We start from the raw sequence: 17188 nt of genomic DNA on the forward strand, positions 1-17188 counted from the left end.
GTCTCGTCCCAGGCTCCCAGCGAAGGGCAGACTTCTCCAGGGGTCCTTCTTCCAGCAACCCCGGGGCCCGGCTCCTGCCTGAGAAAAGGACGCATGCCATAGAAACCTCTCCCGATGCTGTCCCAACTCCAAACCTGGGGCTCCAGCCCCACCTTCGGGGGCCCGGCCCACAGCTGGGGAAGGGCAGGGCAGAAGGTCACAGAGCAGGCACAAGGCAGCGCTGCCACGTGGTGACAGCGCGCAGAGCTACAGAAAGCCGTAAATCCCACCATGCCAAGTGTCCTCCGTTTTGGAGGTAGAGAAGCATACAATTCCATGTGAGAGGAATTTTGCTCAACGGTGAAGGCGGGATCTGCCTAGTGACCGTGCGGGAAGGATGAAGAACTGTAAAGACCTCTGTCCTGGCGTCACTGAGCGGCTTCCTTCCTCTAAACTTTCTATTAAATAGGCCAGTTTAACGTGGTATTGACCCCTGCACCGCCCCGACCCCGGGCAGATGTCTCTGGTACAGCTCTAGGGTAAGACTCTAACTCACAGGCAGAAAGCTTGCAGAAGAGGCCGGCCCACCTCGAAAGGGACGGTGACCCCAGAGCCCTCAGCCCTGGTTCTACCATGTACACCTTCTACATCACAGGGCAGCAAAGAGGCTGGGGAGTGCGGCACAAGCGGCTTTATTTATCATCGCCATTGACTTGGAGCGATGATCTGCCCAGGAAAAGGAGCAGGGAGCACACACTCTGCTCGGATCCGTCAGGTGGGAGGGTGGGCCCTCTCCCCGGAGGCAGCCTGGGGAGGGGTGTCACCAGGAAGGACTCTATCCCCACCCCCTCCTGGGATGCTGGCCAAGGCTGCCTGGGGCTCACAAGGGCTGTACAGGCAGGGCCTTGGCCTGCTGGATGCCCAGTGCCCCGAGCAGGGAGAGCGCCGCCAGCTCGGGCAGCGAGCCCACCTGCCCTGCAGGTGGGAGACCGCCACCAGCTCTTCTTAGAGTATGCAGGGGAGAGGAAAGCCCCCAGTCGTCTCTGAACGCATCCACTGTGCTATTTCTAACATTCAGAGCTTTAGTCGATCTGCAACGTGTTTCTGGATACACACGGGAGGAAAGGTCTTCTCCCCGGTGGAAGCAAATTATTCCAATTATTAAATAAACCTGCTATCTTCCTGTGACTCGAACATCTATGTTCGGCTTTCATACCTTAGGTCTATTCTTTTGCTATTGTGTTCTGCTTATCTTGTTTATTCTATAAATAAATAACATTCCATTCTACGTATTCTGATGCCAATATCATATTGTTTATTATTATTAATCATTACAGTAACTATATAGTAGGCTTTAAAATCTGGTAAAGCAATTCTCTCCTATCCCTGATATTCTTTTTAAAAGTCATATTTTGTTAATGTATTCTCTAAGTTCCTTCTGAACTCTAAACATTGAGATATAATTCACATACCATCAAATTCATGCTTTTAAAGGGTGCAGTTCAGCAGGTTTTAGTACATTCACAGTGTTGTGCAACCATCACCACCACCTAATTCTAGAAGGTTTTCATCACCCCAGAAGAAGCCCTATGCCCTTCCACAGCCATGCTGATTCCCCTCCCACCACCTCCTGGCAACTCTAACCTCACTTTCACTCTACTTTCTGTCTCTATCGATTTGCCTACACTGGATATTTCACATAAATGCAATAGTTGTCCTTTTGTGTCCAGCTTTTTTCACTTAGCATGATGTCTTCAAGGTTTATCCACGCTGTAGCATGTATTAACTTCATTCCTTTTTTATGGCTGAATAATATTCTATTGTATGGATATACCACATTTTTCAATCCATTCATCAGGTAATAGGCATTTGGACTGTTTTGTTTTTTTTTAGAACCACATAGCTTTCAAAAAAAATTTATTTCTCTCCTCTTCCCCCTTCCCCCTCCCCCCCCCAGTTGTCTGCTCTCTGTGTCCATTCGCTGTGTGTTCTTCTGTGACCGCTTCTATCCTTACCAGCAGCACCGGGAATCTATGTTTCTTTTTGTTGCGTCATCTTGTTGCGTCAGCTCTCCGTGTGTGTGGCACCATTCTTGGGCAGGCTGGACTTTCTTTCGTGCTGGGCAGCTCTCCTTACGGGGCGCACTCCTTGTGCGTGGGGTTCCCCTACACGGGGGACACCCCTGCGTGGCAGGGCACTCCTTGCATGCATCAGCACTGCGCATGGGCCAGCTCCACACGGGTCAAGGAGGCCCGGGGTTTGAACCACAGACCTCCCATGTGGTAGGCGGATGCCCTAACCATTGGGCTAAGTCCGCTTCCCTGGATTGTTTCTTTATTTGCACAAATAATGCTGCTATGTACATTTTTGTCTTTGTAAACTTTAAAAAATCATCTTGTCCATTTCTACCTAAAATTCCACTTGAGATCTGACAGAAATTACATTATACTTATTAATTTAGAAGGACAGAGATTCTTATATATTAAGGTTTTTGATACAGAGGCAGAATCTGCCTCTGTTCATGTTTACCTTTTTGAACTTTGAGAAGATTCTAAAGCTTTTTTCATGTTGGTCCTATAATTTTTCTTTCAAATTACAGGTACTTTATAATTTTTGTTGAAATTATAAATGGATTTTCCCACACCCATCTCTAATAAGTTTTAAAAAGCTACTGATTTTTTAAATAGATCTTAAATTATTTTTCAAATTCTCTTATTAATTCTTAGAATCTCTTGTGTTTTCTTGGTATACAGTGACATCATTTGCAAATAAGAGAATTCTCTTCCTTTACAATATTAACAGATTATTTTCTTGCCTTAAATTAGTTATAAACTACAAAATATTGTTGAATGACGAGGGTGTCCTTGTCTCCTGTTTTTATTGAAAACGGCTAATATATAAAGAGCACCTACAAATCAGTAAGAAAATGTAAATGACAATAAAAAAGAGCAATGGATTTGAAAATGCAATTCTTAAAAAGAAGAAATCTAAAATCATCAATAAATAATAAACAAATGAAGAGATAATCAAACATGCAAATTAAAATAATGGAATACCATTTTCTATCCTGTATATTTGGCAAAAATTATAAACATCAATAATATTCATGGCTGGCAAGGATGTGAGTGAATGGACCATCTTGCTGGGGCTGGCCCCTTTGGTATAGAGGGTTATACGTTCAAGGACATTGGAGAAGTGCTTGCCGAGACGCAAACCTGGGAGCAATCTGACTGTCCATCAGCAGGCGAATAATTAAACTACAGTACACGACACTACGGGATTTTATTCAGCCATTAAAAAGAATAAAGTAAAATCTCTATCTATGGACCTGTATGGTATTCTTTAAAAAAAATAAAGTTGCAGAGTAATGAGTAAGAGCCTATTTTTTTTGTTGCTGTTGTTAAAACAAAAGCAAAAAACAAAACAAATCATGTACATGTCTGTAGGAACAATGAGAAAGGGGTTTGGAGAGGGTGGGGAGTAGAACAGTTTCATTTTTCACATATCTTTGAATTGTTCAACTTGTTGAAGTATATCATGTATTATAATTAAAAATTAACAAAGACAATCTAAAGGAGGGAGGAGCGGAACCCACCTCAGAAACAGCAATATATTTCTCGATTGCTCTGTGAATGAAAACGTTTGTGGCTTGCAGCTATTGATCTAGAAAATGGGGAGAGGGGGCGGGGAGATGGGAGCAGCAGATGCACAGCCCTAGGGACTGAGAGGGGAGAGAGAAGGGAAATGGTGTGGCAGAGAGGGTCAGAGGGCGGCAGGAGGGGAGGGAACAAGGGGGGCGACTGGCCCTGGGAGGGAGCAGGAGAGCCGGGCCTCGGGCCCTGGGGGTGGGGGCTTGGGCCACAGCTGCCCGCCCAGGCCTCCTCTCCCCAGGCTGCCTGCTAGTGTGTTCACCAGCTTGTTTCCAAGCCACGGCTCTTCCCTCTGACAGACGAGGACACACCTTGGGCAGCAGAAAGCTCCAGCTCCAAGGATGGAGGAGGGTCGAGTGGAAGACGCCCCCCCCTGCCCCCCGCCTCCCCTCCCCCCCACACTCCCTCTGAAGCTGGCGGCCACGCAGGACCTGCACTCTCCCCTCGTGCCTGTGCTGTCAGGTGTCAGGGACTGGGAGCTCCCGGGACCGAAGTGCACACAGAGGCCAGGAGGTTGGGTAAGCAAGCCGCTGCAAAAGTCACCAAGCAAGGCCAAGGAAACTACCTGGAGGACAGACACTAAACTACAGACAGGGGCAGCGGCTGGACAGGTCGCCTCACTGGGGAATTTTGCCTTCTAAGATATACTGTTTCACAACGTCCAAATATTTATAGTAAACATGCACTACTTTGTAATAAGAAAAAAACGATACAAAATTAGCCACAGCTCAGGTCACAATCCAGGCGAAGGTACGGGAATACCCCTTTGGCAGCTGCCCTGGCAAGTGCTCTGGGCCCACCTCCCTCGGAAACCAGGAGGAGCCCCTCCAGCTGGCCCCCTGAGACTTGGGCCGAAAGGTGGGCACTTCAGAGGCGGCAGGACCCCGAGCCTAGGCGCTGTTCTCTACTCCCAGCTCTGCCTCACACCAGCTGAGCAAATTCTTCCTCTTCTCTGAGCCTCAGGCTGCTCGTCTATGAATGGAGCTATCAAGGGCCTGTCCCATCGCCTGACCCCGCTGCAGGCCAGGAACTTGGAAAACAAAGCCTTCAACGTTAGAGCATCATGCAAACTGGAGAGTGCCATCTACGGCGCTCTCCGATAGTAGAGCTATAATTAACAAGCGGGGCAGAGCTCCCCTTCTGGTGGTGCCACCTGGGAGGCACCCTCATTAGCGCAGCCACCAAGGCACACCGCTACCAAGTCGCTTTGCTCATTAGGAACAGGGGAGCCAGGCTGTCCTCCTTACCAAGACACAAGACAAGCGGGGGAAGAGGCGGTGCAGGCCTGCCTCCGAAAAACATATTTTCATACTTTGCAAAACCCCTTAGTTGGCAACATGTCTGCACAACTCCATAATGACATTCGCAACCCCCCCCACTAGTGCTTATTTGTGAACTTGCCCCAAGTGGACTCGCCCCGCTGCATCCTGGCACAGAGGCAGCAACCAGGTGCTGGAGGTCTGGGCCGCCTGCCTGGGTGCAGGTGGGGCGCCGAGGGCCCAGGGGAGGGACGAAGCCCCGGGGTGAGGCCTGCGGAGGTGTGGCGGGCATGGCCTCGAGCCCACGCGCTGCCTGGCGGTGACGCGGAGCTGCCCGGGAAGGAGGGGCAACGCGGACTCACCTCTCCCTCGGGCCCAAGTGTAGACGCGACTGGCCTCAGTGCTTCTGTGCTCCGGGTCTGCCGGCTCCACGGGCAAGGGTCGGAAGTGGGGGACATCGGCCCGGCTGGGGGTCTTCAGGGGCAGGATATACTTGGGGAGCCCTTTGTAGAACCAGGCCCCCGACCTCTTCCAGACCTGTGGTGGGGGCGGAGGCAACGTGTGCTCAGAGCCCAGGATGCAGGGCGGGCCTCCCTGCAGGGGCGAGGACCCGGCCCACCCTCCCTCTGGTTTCCCCAGCTGCCCCCCCCTGCCCCGGGGGAGGCAGGAGAGCTGAGCGGCTGGAGCGCAGAGTGCTGGGAACTCTGCCCTCCCTGGCCAGGGGCGGGGCAGTCACTTACCTTCCCAGGACTCAGCGCCACTGGGAGTCTAAGCTCCATGGCCTTGCCTTGCCTACTTTAAAGACCACCCTGCATTCTCTCATCTCTCTCCTGCAAAGTGGGACCTCGGCGGGCTGACACGCGCAAAGCCTTCCGAGCAGGGCCTGGCATGTGGAAATGTTAAAATGCCCAGCGTCCCACCTTCATTCTCTACCGCCCACAGGGTCTGCACAGGGCCTGGTCAACCCCCCTGCCATCCCAGTCCTCCAGCATCTGCCTGGAAACCTCCAGCGAGGTGAAGCCCGGGAGCTGTGCGTGGTGGCCTGGGGGCTCCGACCTGGGCCCACACCGGGCTGGCCTCTCCTGAACCTTGTCTCGCTGGCCTGAGGCCTGGAGCTGGACAGCGCGAGTCCTCCCAGCTCTGACTGTCGCAGTTACACCAGCCACTGCCCACCCCCAGAGACTGACCAGCCCTCCCAGGTGCGGCTCCAGGCCCCCAGCTCTCTTCCCGAGGATAATGTCCCAGCTCCTTCGGGTGTCCCCGAGCCCCTGACCGTCCCACCCCGCTGCTTGCTGGGTCGTGTTTGTCACAGTCTCTCAGGAGTGGGGCTCAGAAGTGACCACGACACTCCAGGCTGGGTCTGGCTCATCCGGGGCCCGGCTGCTGGCCTCCCCCTCCTCTCCCAGCCTCACCTCTGTTCTCCTTGAGTCCTGGGCCCCCCTGAAGCCCCTCTCGACCCTGCCGTCCCATCGGGAACTCTGGGAACTAGAGGAATCAGCCAACGCTAGCCAGATCCCAAATCCATAGTGCCCCTTATCACTTCCCCTTGGAAAAGGTCTGGGGGTTGGAGGACACCCAAGCTGGTGAGATGGGCAACTGAAGTCTGGGCAAATCCCAGGAAGCCAAGGATGCTGGATGGGGCAGAAAGTGCTGTAAGTCTGGGACGCTGTGGGGGAGCCCCTCTGCACCCAGCACAGTCACCCCAACTGTCACCTCAAACTCTTCCCTGGAAGCTGTTTCCTCCTGTCCTTGCTGTGTGGCTTTGGGAAAATTTCCTAACCTCTCTGAGTCTGAGTTTCCTTCATCAGTGACGCATTATAGCAATGTCTGCCCGTCAGAGCTGCTGAGGATGCTAGGTGATGCCACCTGCTGTCCTCCTGCTGGCCTTTTCCCCTCGAGGCACTGGGGGAGCCAGGTGGGCCTCCTCACGGTATTTGGAAGCTCTTCTTTGAGAGCGTCTCGGGCCGAGACAATCTCTGCAGCAGGCACAGAGAAGACCCCAAATCTCAGAAAGCCACAGATTAGAATTCAGAGCAACAACCAAGATGAGGCCCCTGAATGCGTAATACCCACTTAGAAAACCCCGAGTGCCCTACTCTCTTTTCCAATGGAGGAAGTGCGTGAAGGGTTTTGGTAAGCGGGAGGGGGCGTGTGGTAAGGCACGAGGTGACCTTTTCAGAGAAGAGGAGGCCTGGCCAGGTCAGAGCGGACATTCTGGGTTTGAGTTCTGGACCCGCCACTGGCAGCCGCGTGCTTTTGACACATCAACGCCCCCAAGCCTCAGTTTCCTCACCAGCAGAGGGACGTAGGAATGTCAGCCATGAGGATCAGTCCCACAAAGGGACGTAGAGCCCATGGCCCAGTGCTCATGAGCATAACCTACAGACGTGACCAGCTCTACAACCCAGAACAAACCCCCCACTCAGGAAGAGGCTGGACTCAGAAGACAGGGTCTGCCCCCATTCTCAGGGACAGTGACTCCCAATCCCTGAGCTCCCTCCCTGCCACATTAGTTCCACGGGATGTTAATAGAGGTCAGGCCAATAAAAGGAAAAAAAAAAGGGTTCCATGACTACATACCTTTGGGAAGTACAAGGTTAAAGCAAGCCCTGTTGCTGCAGGACTTCTCAGGGCTTTTAGTATGCTAACGCGCACTGTTTTCCAACAAGCTGTTCACTTGGAACCTACATGGGAGGTTCTCCTAGGGAAACTCAATCCTCAGCCATGGATTTGCATAAACTCAGCTTCTAACTGTCCAGCACTTACTGTTCGCTTGTTGGGTGATGCGTAGACAGTCGTCACCTCTTTATGCTCCAGCGTGCCAAGCACAGGAGCCCTGAGGCCACGCCAAGCCCCTGTCATGAAACACTCATCCCTCCCTCCCAGCACTCGCGCAGAAGGGCCTGCTTTTGTACCCGGAGCCCATCCAGTGGGGCGAATGCTCTGTGGAACTCCCCTAGGAAACCCTTTCCAATCCGCTTGCAGCCATCCTGCAACACACATGCATTATTTGAATAGGTAGTGCACTCATGTAGTCTAAAATTCACCAAGTTCAAAGGGGAAAAGCCTCTTCCCCCCGTGCCCAGAGGAGGCCGGTGATGACAGCTGAGAGAGGTAACTGTTATTGTCCCCACTTTCCAGATGGGAAACTGAGGCTCCTCCAAGCGAACAACCCGTGCAAGGCTGGCACTCCCTTCTGTTGAGCTCTGCTGCACACGGCGGCGCCAGGGCCTCGCCCCAGCAGTTTACAGATGCGAAGTAGAAGCCCACTAAATTGGGGTTGAGTGGTTCATAAATCCCCCGCAGGTCAGACCTCATCAAGGATGCTGAGTGTCCTGCGGACTGCATGCCTAGAGGGCATGGCAGTGCCGGACAGGGAGAGGAAGCACACACAGCCTCCAGGCCGCCTTGTCACCAGAGCATGGCCTGGCTCCTGAGAAGAGGCACTCAAACCCGAGGGGTGGAAAGGGACGGGGACCGCGGAGGGGCTCACTCGCTCTCCGGTTGCTAAGCGCAGGCCCGGGTGTCCCTCCCTGCTGGCTCTGCCTGTCCCCGCACCGCCCCCCCCAGCCCCCCATCACAGGCCAGGGCTTGGGGGGCCCAAATGAAGCAAGTACTCAGAGCCATCTGTGAATCGTGGGGTGCACGAGGATCAAGGCTGGCCCACGCTGCCGCCCCGTCCCTGCCATGGAAACTGCTTTGTCTTTTTTTTTCCCTAAGAGAAATACATACATAACAATGAAATCCGGACAATTGGAAAACCTAAAAGGAGGAACCTGTAGGTCGCTCGGAACATTTCCACGCGACAGCCTGCTGGACAGCCTGCTCTGAACTCTCTCACGCCCTCCTGGGCATATGCTCAATTTGGGTTTTTATTTTAGAGGAACAGGATCATGCGGCTGTACCGTCTCCCGCACTTACCTACCGCAACAACTGCGCCACGTTAATAAGTAATAGTCTCCATCGCCGTTTTTCAGTGGTGCCGTAGTGGATTTATTAAACTTTATAAATAAATGATGGACATTTAAATTGCTTCCAAATTTTCACTCCCATGAGTGGTGCTGCAGGGATCATCTTTGTACAAACATCATTAGACAGCTGTAGGTTTATTTCCTTCGGGAAAATTCCAAGGAACGGAATGGCTGGGCTGCGGGATGGGTACCCATTTTAGACGATGATGTCTAGGATCAGACGGCAGCACCCCTCTGGGAAGAGCGGTTGCAGTCGCCCCCGCGCCCCCACGGGGCCTGGGAGCACCTTCAGCGCAGGCTCCCCCACTGGAGCTCCGGGTGAACCAAGGGTCTGGTCCAAGGGCCCTGCCGCTGCTGAGGTCGGCAGGTTTGGGGAGAGGCACTTGCCAGGTCACGAGGTGTGTGTGGGCGAGCACCCCCGGGGCCACCCCGCCGAGGCCATCTGAAGGGGCGTGGCCAGGACGCTCTGTGGGCGAGTCAGCAATTCCACCTGCACGTCACTGTAGTGCGGCTTTTGTGGCCAGGACTAAGGAGCACTATGGAACGTGGGCCTGGGAACTCAGTGCCAAGCGCTCGTCTCAGCCTCTGGTACTTCTCCTCGGCGGCATTCCAACCCATAAATGCCCATAAATGGTTCCTGTCTGTCTCCCCGACGAGGCGCTAGGATCCAGTAGGGAAGGCATGGCCGTTTTGCTCAGCATGGAATCTTCAGGCTCCGAGCATGCCCCTGGCACAAAGCCGGCGCGCACAGACACTCGGGGACTGACAAGCTTGGCACCGCTTGGGCTAGGGGACCTGCACGCGTCCCAACCTGCACAGGCGGCAGGGGTCCTGGGAGGCAGCCTGGGGGCTTCACCCAAGTTCTTGTCATTAATCGAATGGACTTACGATTAAGAGAAGGATGAAAAAAGAGCCTAGCGCGGTGTGCCGGGGGAGACCAAGGCCCCAGGAAAGCCCCCTGGCTGTGGACACCATCAGGGCGGGAGGCAGCTGGGTGCTCTCAGCCCAGGTAGCCCCTGCCTCTCAACCCGCTGGCACATCACAGCCACAGGGCGCCTCATTCCACCTCTACTTAAGAAAACCCTGGCCCGGAAAGTGCTTTGGATGACAGGCCAAAGAGCCCAGGATGCAAAATGTTAGGTTCAATGGAATGAAATGGCTGATCATCAACCATTTTTGAACTGCGAGAAAATGTCAACTTCTTTCATTCAACCCACCCTATTATTTATGCTCAGCCCTGACCCCATGGGTCTGCCAAGCCCGCAGCGCCCCCCACACCCCCGGTTCAGTGGGCGGGACCCTAATGGGTCAGCTGGAACGGGGTCTGCGGTCTGTCGGCTTCCCCAGGGTTGGAACTTCAGTCTGAGGCTGTCGCAGAGGGTGGTGGGCAAAGGGCGGGGCAGGCTTTCCCCAGACCAGGCTGGGAACAGGCCCTGTGGGTGGCCGCTCTGCCCAGGCTCACCCTGACCGCCAGAACGCCCAGTGGTCCTGGACCGGCGCAGGAGGAGCGGCCGTCCCCGGGTCCCCACGCCGGCGGGTCCAGAGCAAACACACGCAGTACCCAGAATGGCAGGTGCCCCAAATAGAGAGGCACAAAACGCACAGTCAGTATTTTGGAAAATGCGTTCCTCCACGGCCACGCAGGGCTGGAGAGGAGAGAGGTGGGAGAATTCCAGGGGGGCTGAGGACCAAGGGGTAGCCCCCACCCCACGCCACTCCCTGCACATCCAGGACCTTCCCTCGCTGGCTGCTCCCCCCTCCCCTGCACACTGCACGAGCTTTTAATCACAGGACTTCTGCCCTCCACTGCTTGACATCAACCCCTGGCCCCCCCCCCCTCACGAACAGTGGCAGGAAAAGCCCTCGGGGGGAATTCAAAGCCACCCCACTCCTGTCTGGAGGCAGACTGGAAAACGTTCGCTTTCGGGAGAAGCCATGGGAGTCTGCAGAGACACGCTCTCCCCACCCACCCCGCCCACGTGTGGTTTGCTGTGATAAGGCTGGCAAAGCAGCCAGCCTTGAAAATGCCATTTAAGGAGAAGCGACCCGCACGGCCGCCAAGGCACTTGCAGGGGTGGCCACGGCTTGAAATCCTCCCGCTACCAGCGCCCTGCTTCCAGGTTTTCATTACTGACTGCCGCTCACAGCCAGCCGACTGCAGACTCGGTGGCTGTTGGCCAAGCTGTTCCCAGGGAACTTTAATTACCACGATAACAATCGCTCATCACGGCGTTTCCTAAAAGGCTGTGGCTGGAGAAGGTTGTAGCTGATGGCCACTGGACAGAAGGGGAGGCCGAGCGGACTGCCTCGGGGGAAGCTGGGGGAGGTGGGGGCAGATGGCAGAGCCGGCCCTGTCCGGGGCTCCACCCGGCGCCCACGCCACTCAGGCTCGGGAGCGTTCCTCGGCGCCGTTGTCCATGCTCCCCGCCCCCGGGCCCCACGGCCAGGGCGTGGACACGGGCTGAGGCCCTCGTGCCTGCCGCCCCCTCCCCCTGGAGTGCCCTGCTGCCGCATCTCCACCAGGCAGCGCCGCCTCCCCGGGAAGCCCTCCTCGTCACCTGGTACAGAATCAGCCCCTGTTACACCTTGCCTGGGCTGGAGTTCTGGTCCGCCCACCCCCGTCCCGGTTCCCCAGCCTCTCCCCTCTGACTAGGCCTTCAAGGGCAGGGGCTGTGCCAAGCCACCCTTGCACCCCCAGGACACAGTGGAGCCTGGCACAGGGCTGGAATGATGTTGATTGAATGAATGAATGAACAAGCAAATGAAGACAAAGCAAAGGACTGCCCCGAGGGGCCAGACCTTGCGACCTTGTCTTCAGGGAAACCATGTTCTGTCTAACAAGCGCCAGCTGGCCCAGCCTGGGAACGCCAAGGGAAGCGGCCTGTGGCAGTGCGGTCCTCTCACTCCTGCTTTGGTCACCCTAAGAGGGGTCTCTCGAAGGGTCAAGCCACCCCTGCAGAGGAGAGGCAGTGCTTGGCCTGCCCTCCTGCGGCCCCTCCCCATTACCTGACACACACGCCCGGGGCTGGTCTCCCAGGAACGCCAACAAGCAAGCCAAACCCCGTGGCCCGGCCAGGATCCCGTAACCCAGCCAGGATCCCGTAATCCAGCCCGCCCCCACACTCTGGACCAGCCACACTGGGTCACTGCCACCTTCTCGACCACTCAAAGCTCTCTCTTGCCTAGAGGCCCTGGTACGCGCTGCTGCTTCTCCCTTCCGGAAGCCAACTCCTATCCGGCCTTTAGGAAATCACTTTTTTTTTTTTTTAAGATTTATTTCTGCCCCCCACCCCCACCCCAGTTGTCTGCTCTCTGTGTCTATTCACTGTGTGTTCTTCTGTATCTGCTTGTATCCTTATCAGCAGCACCCGGAATCCATGTCTCTTTTTGTTGTGTCATCTTGCTGCATCAGCTCTCCATGTGTGTGGTGCCACTCCTGGGCAGGCTGCACTTTTTATGCGCTGGGCGGCTCTCCTTACGGGGTGCACTCCTTGCGCGTGGGGCTCCCCTACGTGGTGGACGCCCCTGTGTGGCAAGGCACTCCTTGTGCACATCAGCACTGCACACATCAGCTGTGGGCCAGCTCACCACACGGGTCAGGAGGCCCTGGGTTTGAACCTTGGACCTCCCACGTGGTGGGCAGACGCCTATCCGTTGGGCCAAATCTGCTTCCCTAGGAAATCACTTTTATCCACAAGCTTCCACAGAACCTTGCACATCTGCTGCTGTAACACACTGCATCCTGATTGCCCATTTTCTTATCTGTTTCCTGCATGAGTCTGAAAGCTCCCTGTTGGCAGGAGTGGCCCAGAGCACCCAGCAAATGCTAGCACATAATCAAGAGCCAGTAAATACCTGTCAGCTGACTACTGGACACGTACCCAAATTCCCAGTCTTTAAGTACCACGGGCTGCCAAGTCAAGAGGGAGAAACCACTGAGAAGGTTGTAGACAAGGTAAATATGGCCCCGTTATTGACTGCATTTCCCATAACAGGTGATGTCTATTTCCCCACTCCATGAATCAAATCTAGTCTTGTGACTTGCTTTGGCCAATACATAGGGTGGAAGTGGCAGGTGACTTCCAGCTGGGCCTCAAGAGGCCTTGAAGCTTCCCTTCTCACCTCCTGGGCTACTGCAAACAAAGCGTCATCCAGCATCCTGGAGAAAGAGAGCAGAAGCACCCCAGCACTGAGCGCAGACTTCCACCCCAGGTGAGCCATCAGCTGGCTGCAGCCACCTGCACCATCGCTCCAGGAGACAGCAAAAACCAACCGAGTCCAGCCTGAGCTGCAGAATCGAGAGCAAATAAATGATTGCTATTTTAACCCATTTAACCCTCTGCACTTCTCACAGGCACCCACCCTCTGTTTAGACAATTCTAGAAAAAGAAACAATCAAGTATATTGGTAATGAATTGAATAAAGTAGAAAAGTTAAGTTCAGGGACTTAAAAATAAAGGTTCATTTATCAAACAAGAACAACATGCTATGAAAAAGAATTTGGGAATAAGAAAAGGCCCCTAGAAATTAAAAATACACTGAAGAAATGGAAAAATGGAAAACAAAGGCTGGAAGATAAAATTGAGGAAATTTAGAATGTAGAGCATAAAGACAAAAAAGCAGAAAAATGAAAATGAAATGATAAAAGCAAAGATGCTCAATTTGAGGGATCAAATTGCTAACAGATAGCCCAGAAATAGAGAGAAATTGAAAAACATTTCTTGAAGCTGAAAAAGGCCACGAGACTTTAGATTAGATTTCTTTTTCAATATAAGGCAGGATAAATGAAAAATAAAAAAGGAATGCTTAGACATGTACTCATAGTATCTCTTAATTACGTAGGCCCCAAAAACTTTTGGAAAGAAAAAACAGACCTCCTACAAGGAAACAATTAGAATGGCATCAGACTTATCATTGGCAACACTGGAGGCTAAAAGAAAATGAAGCAAAATCCTGAGAGAAAATTATTTTGCACCTAGAATTCTATCAGCCAAACTATCAATCAAATGCGAGGGCAGAATAGAAACACTTTTAGATTTGCAAGGACTTCAAGTTTCCCTTGCGTATACTTTTTTTTTTTTTTAGGTTCTGGGGCAGATGATTGAACCTGGGACCTCTTATGTGGGAAGCTGGCGCTTAACCACCAAGCCACATCAGCTCCCCTGACTTAGTTTTTTCATTTGTTTGCTTGTTTACTTTTTGTGTTTAGGAAGCACTGGAACTGAACCCAGGACGTCCTATGTGGGAAGCAGGCACTCAACTGTTTGAACCACATCTGCTTCCACACATACCCTTTCAAGAATTTACTTAAGGATGGGTACCAGCAAAACACAGTTGAAAACAAGAAAGAGGAAGACACAGGATCCTGGAAAGAGAGTCTCCAAACCAGGAGGGTAGTTAAAGGGAAGTCCTAAAAAGACAGATTTCAGTGACTAGCCCAGGCTGGAGCAGGAAAAGGATCTGGAGGGGATTCTGACAAGGAAGGAGAAGTCTCAGTGCAATAGAGAGTACAATCGAGAAGCTGCATGAAAGAGGATATGAAGTTTCATTATTCTTTTTTTAATAAGAAGAAAGAGTCAATACAAACTCCAACAAAACCCAAAAATTACTCCAGAAAGTCAAGGTCCAAATATTAGGTAAATTAAAATAGGACATGATTTTAAGTAGAGTTAAAAAGGAATCTATTTGATAATGATGCTAGGAATATTTTCCTTTGGGTGGTCCAGGGATCAAGGTGGTTATCAAAATGTAATCCTCACATACTATTTGACCCTGAGGTGTTAATTAAATAATAAAATTAAAAATGAAAATTACCTGTATTTATTTAGTACTTTTTTATGTGCCAGATACCATTCTGGGAGTTTTACTTATTTAATTCTCATAATGATGCTATGAAGGAGGTACTATCATTGCCTACATTTTACAGACGAGGAAGCCAGTCACAGAAAGAAAAGTAACACAAACCAGGAAAGAGCAGAACAAAAACTCGAACCCGGGCAGTCGGCTCCAGAGCTTGCCTCCTTAATCACAAGACTCAGTTGCCTTCTTCCAAAACAGTACATAGTTTTGCTAAATTAAACGCTCTGTATGGATTTTTTCAACCTTAGAACAAACCTGGAGCAAAGCAAGGGAGACTTCATCATGGCTAAAGAACAGAATCCAAATGGACAACTCTGACCGTCCATCAGGAAAGGTACAGCCAAGGAACGAAGGGGGGTGAGAGTGCGGCCGCCCACGCCGCCCACAGCGGGAGCCGAGGTGTTAACGCCAGCGCGGTGGAAGACGACAGAGGGCGAGATCACGTAGTTACAAATTTAACTAATCGAGAGCTAAAAGAAATAATAGACTGATGGAGGATTAGGGCGGGGGAGAGAGTAAGCAGAGCAGTCCAAGCAAGCCAGATCCCCACTTCTCACCGCATGGAGTGAAGAGAGTCTCTAGAGCTGATGACTCCAGAAAGGCATGGCTGGACCCGCCCTGAACTCACAAGGAGCAGTTAAGGGTGTGGCGCTGCTGGTGACCCGGGTGAAGGAGGACCTGGACAGGCGGTGCCGCTCTCCAGGGCAAGTTCCTCAGAAGCATTTTATTTTATTAGCTTAACCTCATGCCTGTGTTCCTTTGATTAAAATCGAAATAGAGTGGTAATTGGATACTGATGTCGGGGCTGTGTGGCAGGCCCACACATGGGAAGTTGGGACAATCTATGCTTGATATATTGAATTTGGATGTGGCTTAAGGGAGAAAAGCTGGTAGCTTGGGAAAGGAAAGGAAAACAGTCATTTAACATTTTTGTGTGCAAAGAGGAAAAGACTTCATCAGTTAGGGCTATTTGAAAACAGCATGGGCTCATAAAAGGGAAATTTCAGTCCTTGGCGAAAGCCCAGCTCCCCTTTGGATGTCACTGTGCCCACCTACCCACCAGGAGTCTGAATTTTGGTAATGGGCACCCTCAGTGGTTTTTCAAAGGGAACCAGGGCTTTCCTGTGGAAAGGACCGCAGGGCTGGATCCTGGCCCGGGGCATGGTGCTGCTGGTGGAAAGCAATGGCTAGTGCTCTCCAAGATTGCTGGGCAGGATGGGAACGCACCAGAGGCACCTGAAATGAGCCCAGTAGGCAGAGTCATGACTTCAGCCCAGGGGCGACAAGTTATGAGAAGCCTGGAGCTCACAGAGGCATTCAACAGGCAGATTGGCCTGAGAGGTGCTAAGGTAACATACACATCCGTTTTTCATCTTGTTTTCTGCCAGAAATGCCATCTGTGGCTCAAACCAGATGGGGCCAGCCTCCCCGAATGTTCCAGCTCACTGCTGCATTGCCTGCTGCCCTGTAAGCCTTCACACCTACTCAAGTGGGATGGAGACTTGGAGTTTATACCGTGTGTGCCGACCGCATGATGCTTTTTGACCACGTAGGTTTGACCATGTAGGTTGTGGAACGACGGCTGGTGAAGCAGGTTGCAGGCCTGTCTCCCACCCTTGCCTCCACATTCAAGCAGCATCGAGAAGAGCTCGGTACCTGCCGTTCTAATGCCTAGGATGGGAGCGACGTCATCAAGATGGAGGAGGGAGATGCTCAGGGGCTCTGTTCCCCCACAGAAGCTGTAAGCAATAAGCAAGAACTGGCAGCACCATCTTTCCCAAAGATCCAGAAAATAGATGAAGGGTTGCAGTAACAGGGTGAGCACCAAATCAAGAAAAAGACGACTTAAAGATGGTAGGAAAATCTCATCCCCTCACTGGCTCAGCATGGAGCTGGCTCCTGCTCCCAGTGCAGGTCCCTGGTCCTGGTTCTGGAAGGAGCAGAGTAACTGAGCCCTATGCACATGCCGGGAGCTCGCACATCTGGGCCAGGCTGTCTGGTGGCAGCCTGAAGGACTGAACCAGGATACCTGTTGCAGCTTACCATCCCAGAGCTCGCCCTGTGCATACAGGCAGCTCACAGAGCTCTCCTACAGAACAGGTAGGCAAACAGCCGATCACAGCTGCCTGGGGCAAAGGGCCCAGAGAAGTACCTGGGACTGGGAGGAAACACCCGTTCCTAGGGGAAAGAGGACATCTGGATGGGTGTAAACGGGGAAATTCCTAGGGTCGCACGTGCATGCCCAGGACAAGACGCATTGTAGAAAGGCCAGGGAGGACCCTGTGCTCGTTGCTAGGACAGCTGAGCTCTGGAGGAGGGCCCTCGCACAGGTTGGCAGGGGCAGTGGGCACGCGGTTGGCGGCAAAGAGCACAAGTGGGCCATCTGGAGCCCTCGGAAGGGTTTTGAGAAGCGCCTCTTTCTCGCTGCTCCCCTCCTAGCCCAGGAAACTACAGGTTCTGGCTCTCATTA

At 52.8% G+C, this 17188-nt stretch overlaps 1 protein-coding gene across 7 annotated transcripts in view; it reads right to left on the reverse strand.

Annotated features, from left to right (window-relative positions):
- Positions 1-17188, reverse strand: part of RPH3AL (rabphilin 3A like (without C2 domains)) — a 139453-nt gene that overhangs the window by 22255 nt on the left and 100010 nt on the right. For all 7 annotated transcript variants that reach the window (XM_071210409.1, XM_058283103.2, XM_071210406.1 and 4 more), the window contains one exon: positions 5251-5425. In XM_071210409.1, coding sequence (XP_071066510.1) covers positions 5251-5425 — 175 coding nt within the window. The remainder of the gene's footprint in view (positions 1-5250; positions 5426-17188) is intronic.

Source organism: Dasypus novemcinctus, chromosome 21, assembly GCF_030445035.2.
Source record: "Dasypus novemcinctus isolate mDasNov1 chromosome 21, mDasNov1.1.hap2, whole genome shotgun sequence".
In the NCBI taxonomy this organism is placed as follows: Eukaryota; Metazoa; Chordata; class Mammalia; order Cingulata; family Dasypodidae; genus Dasypus; species Dasypus novemcinctus.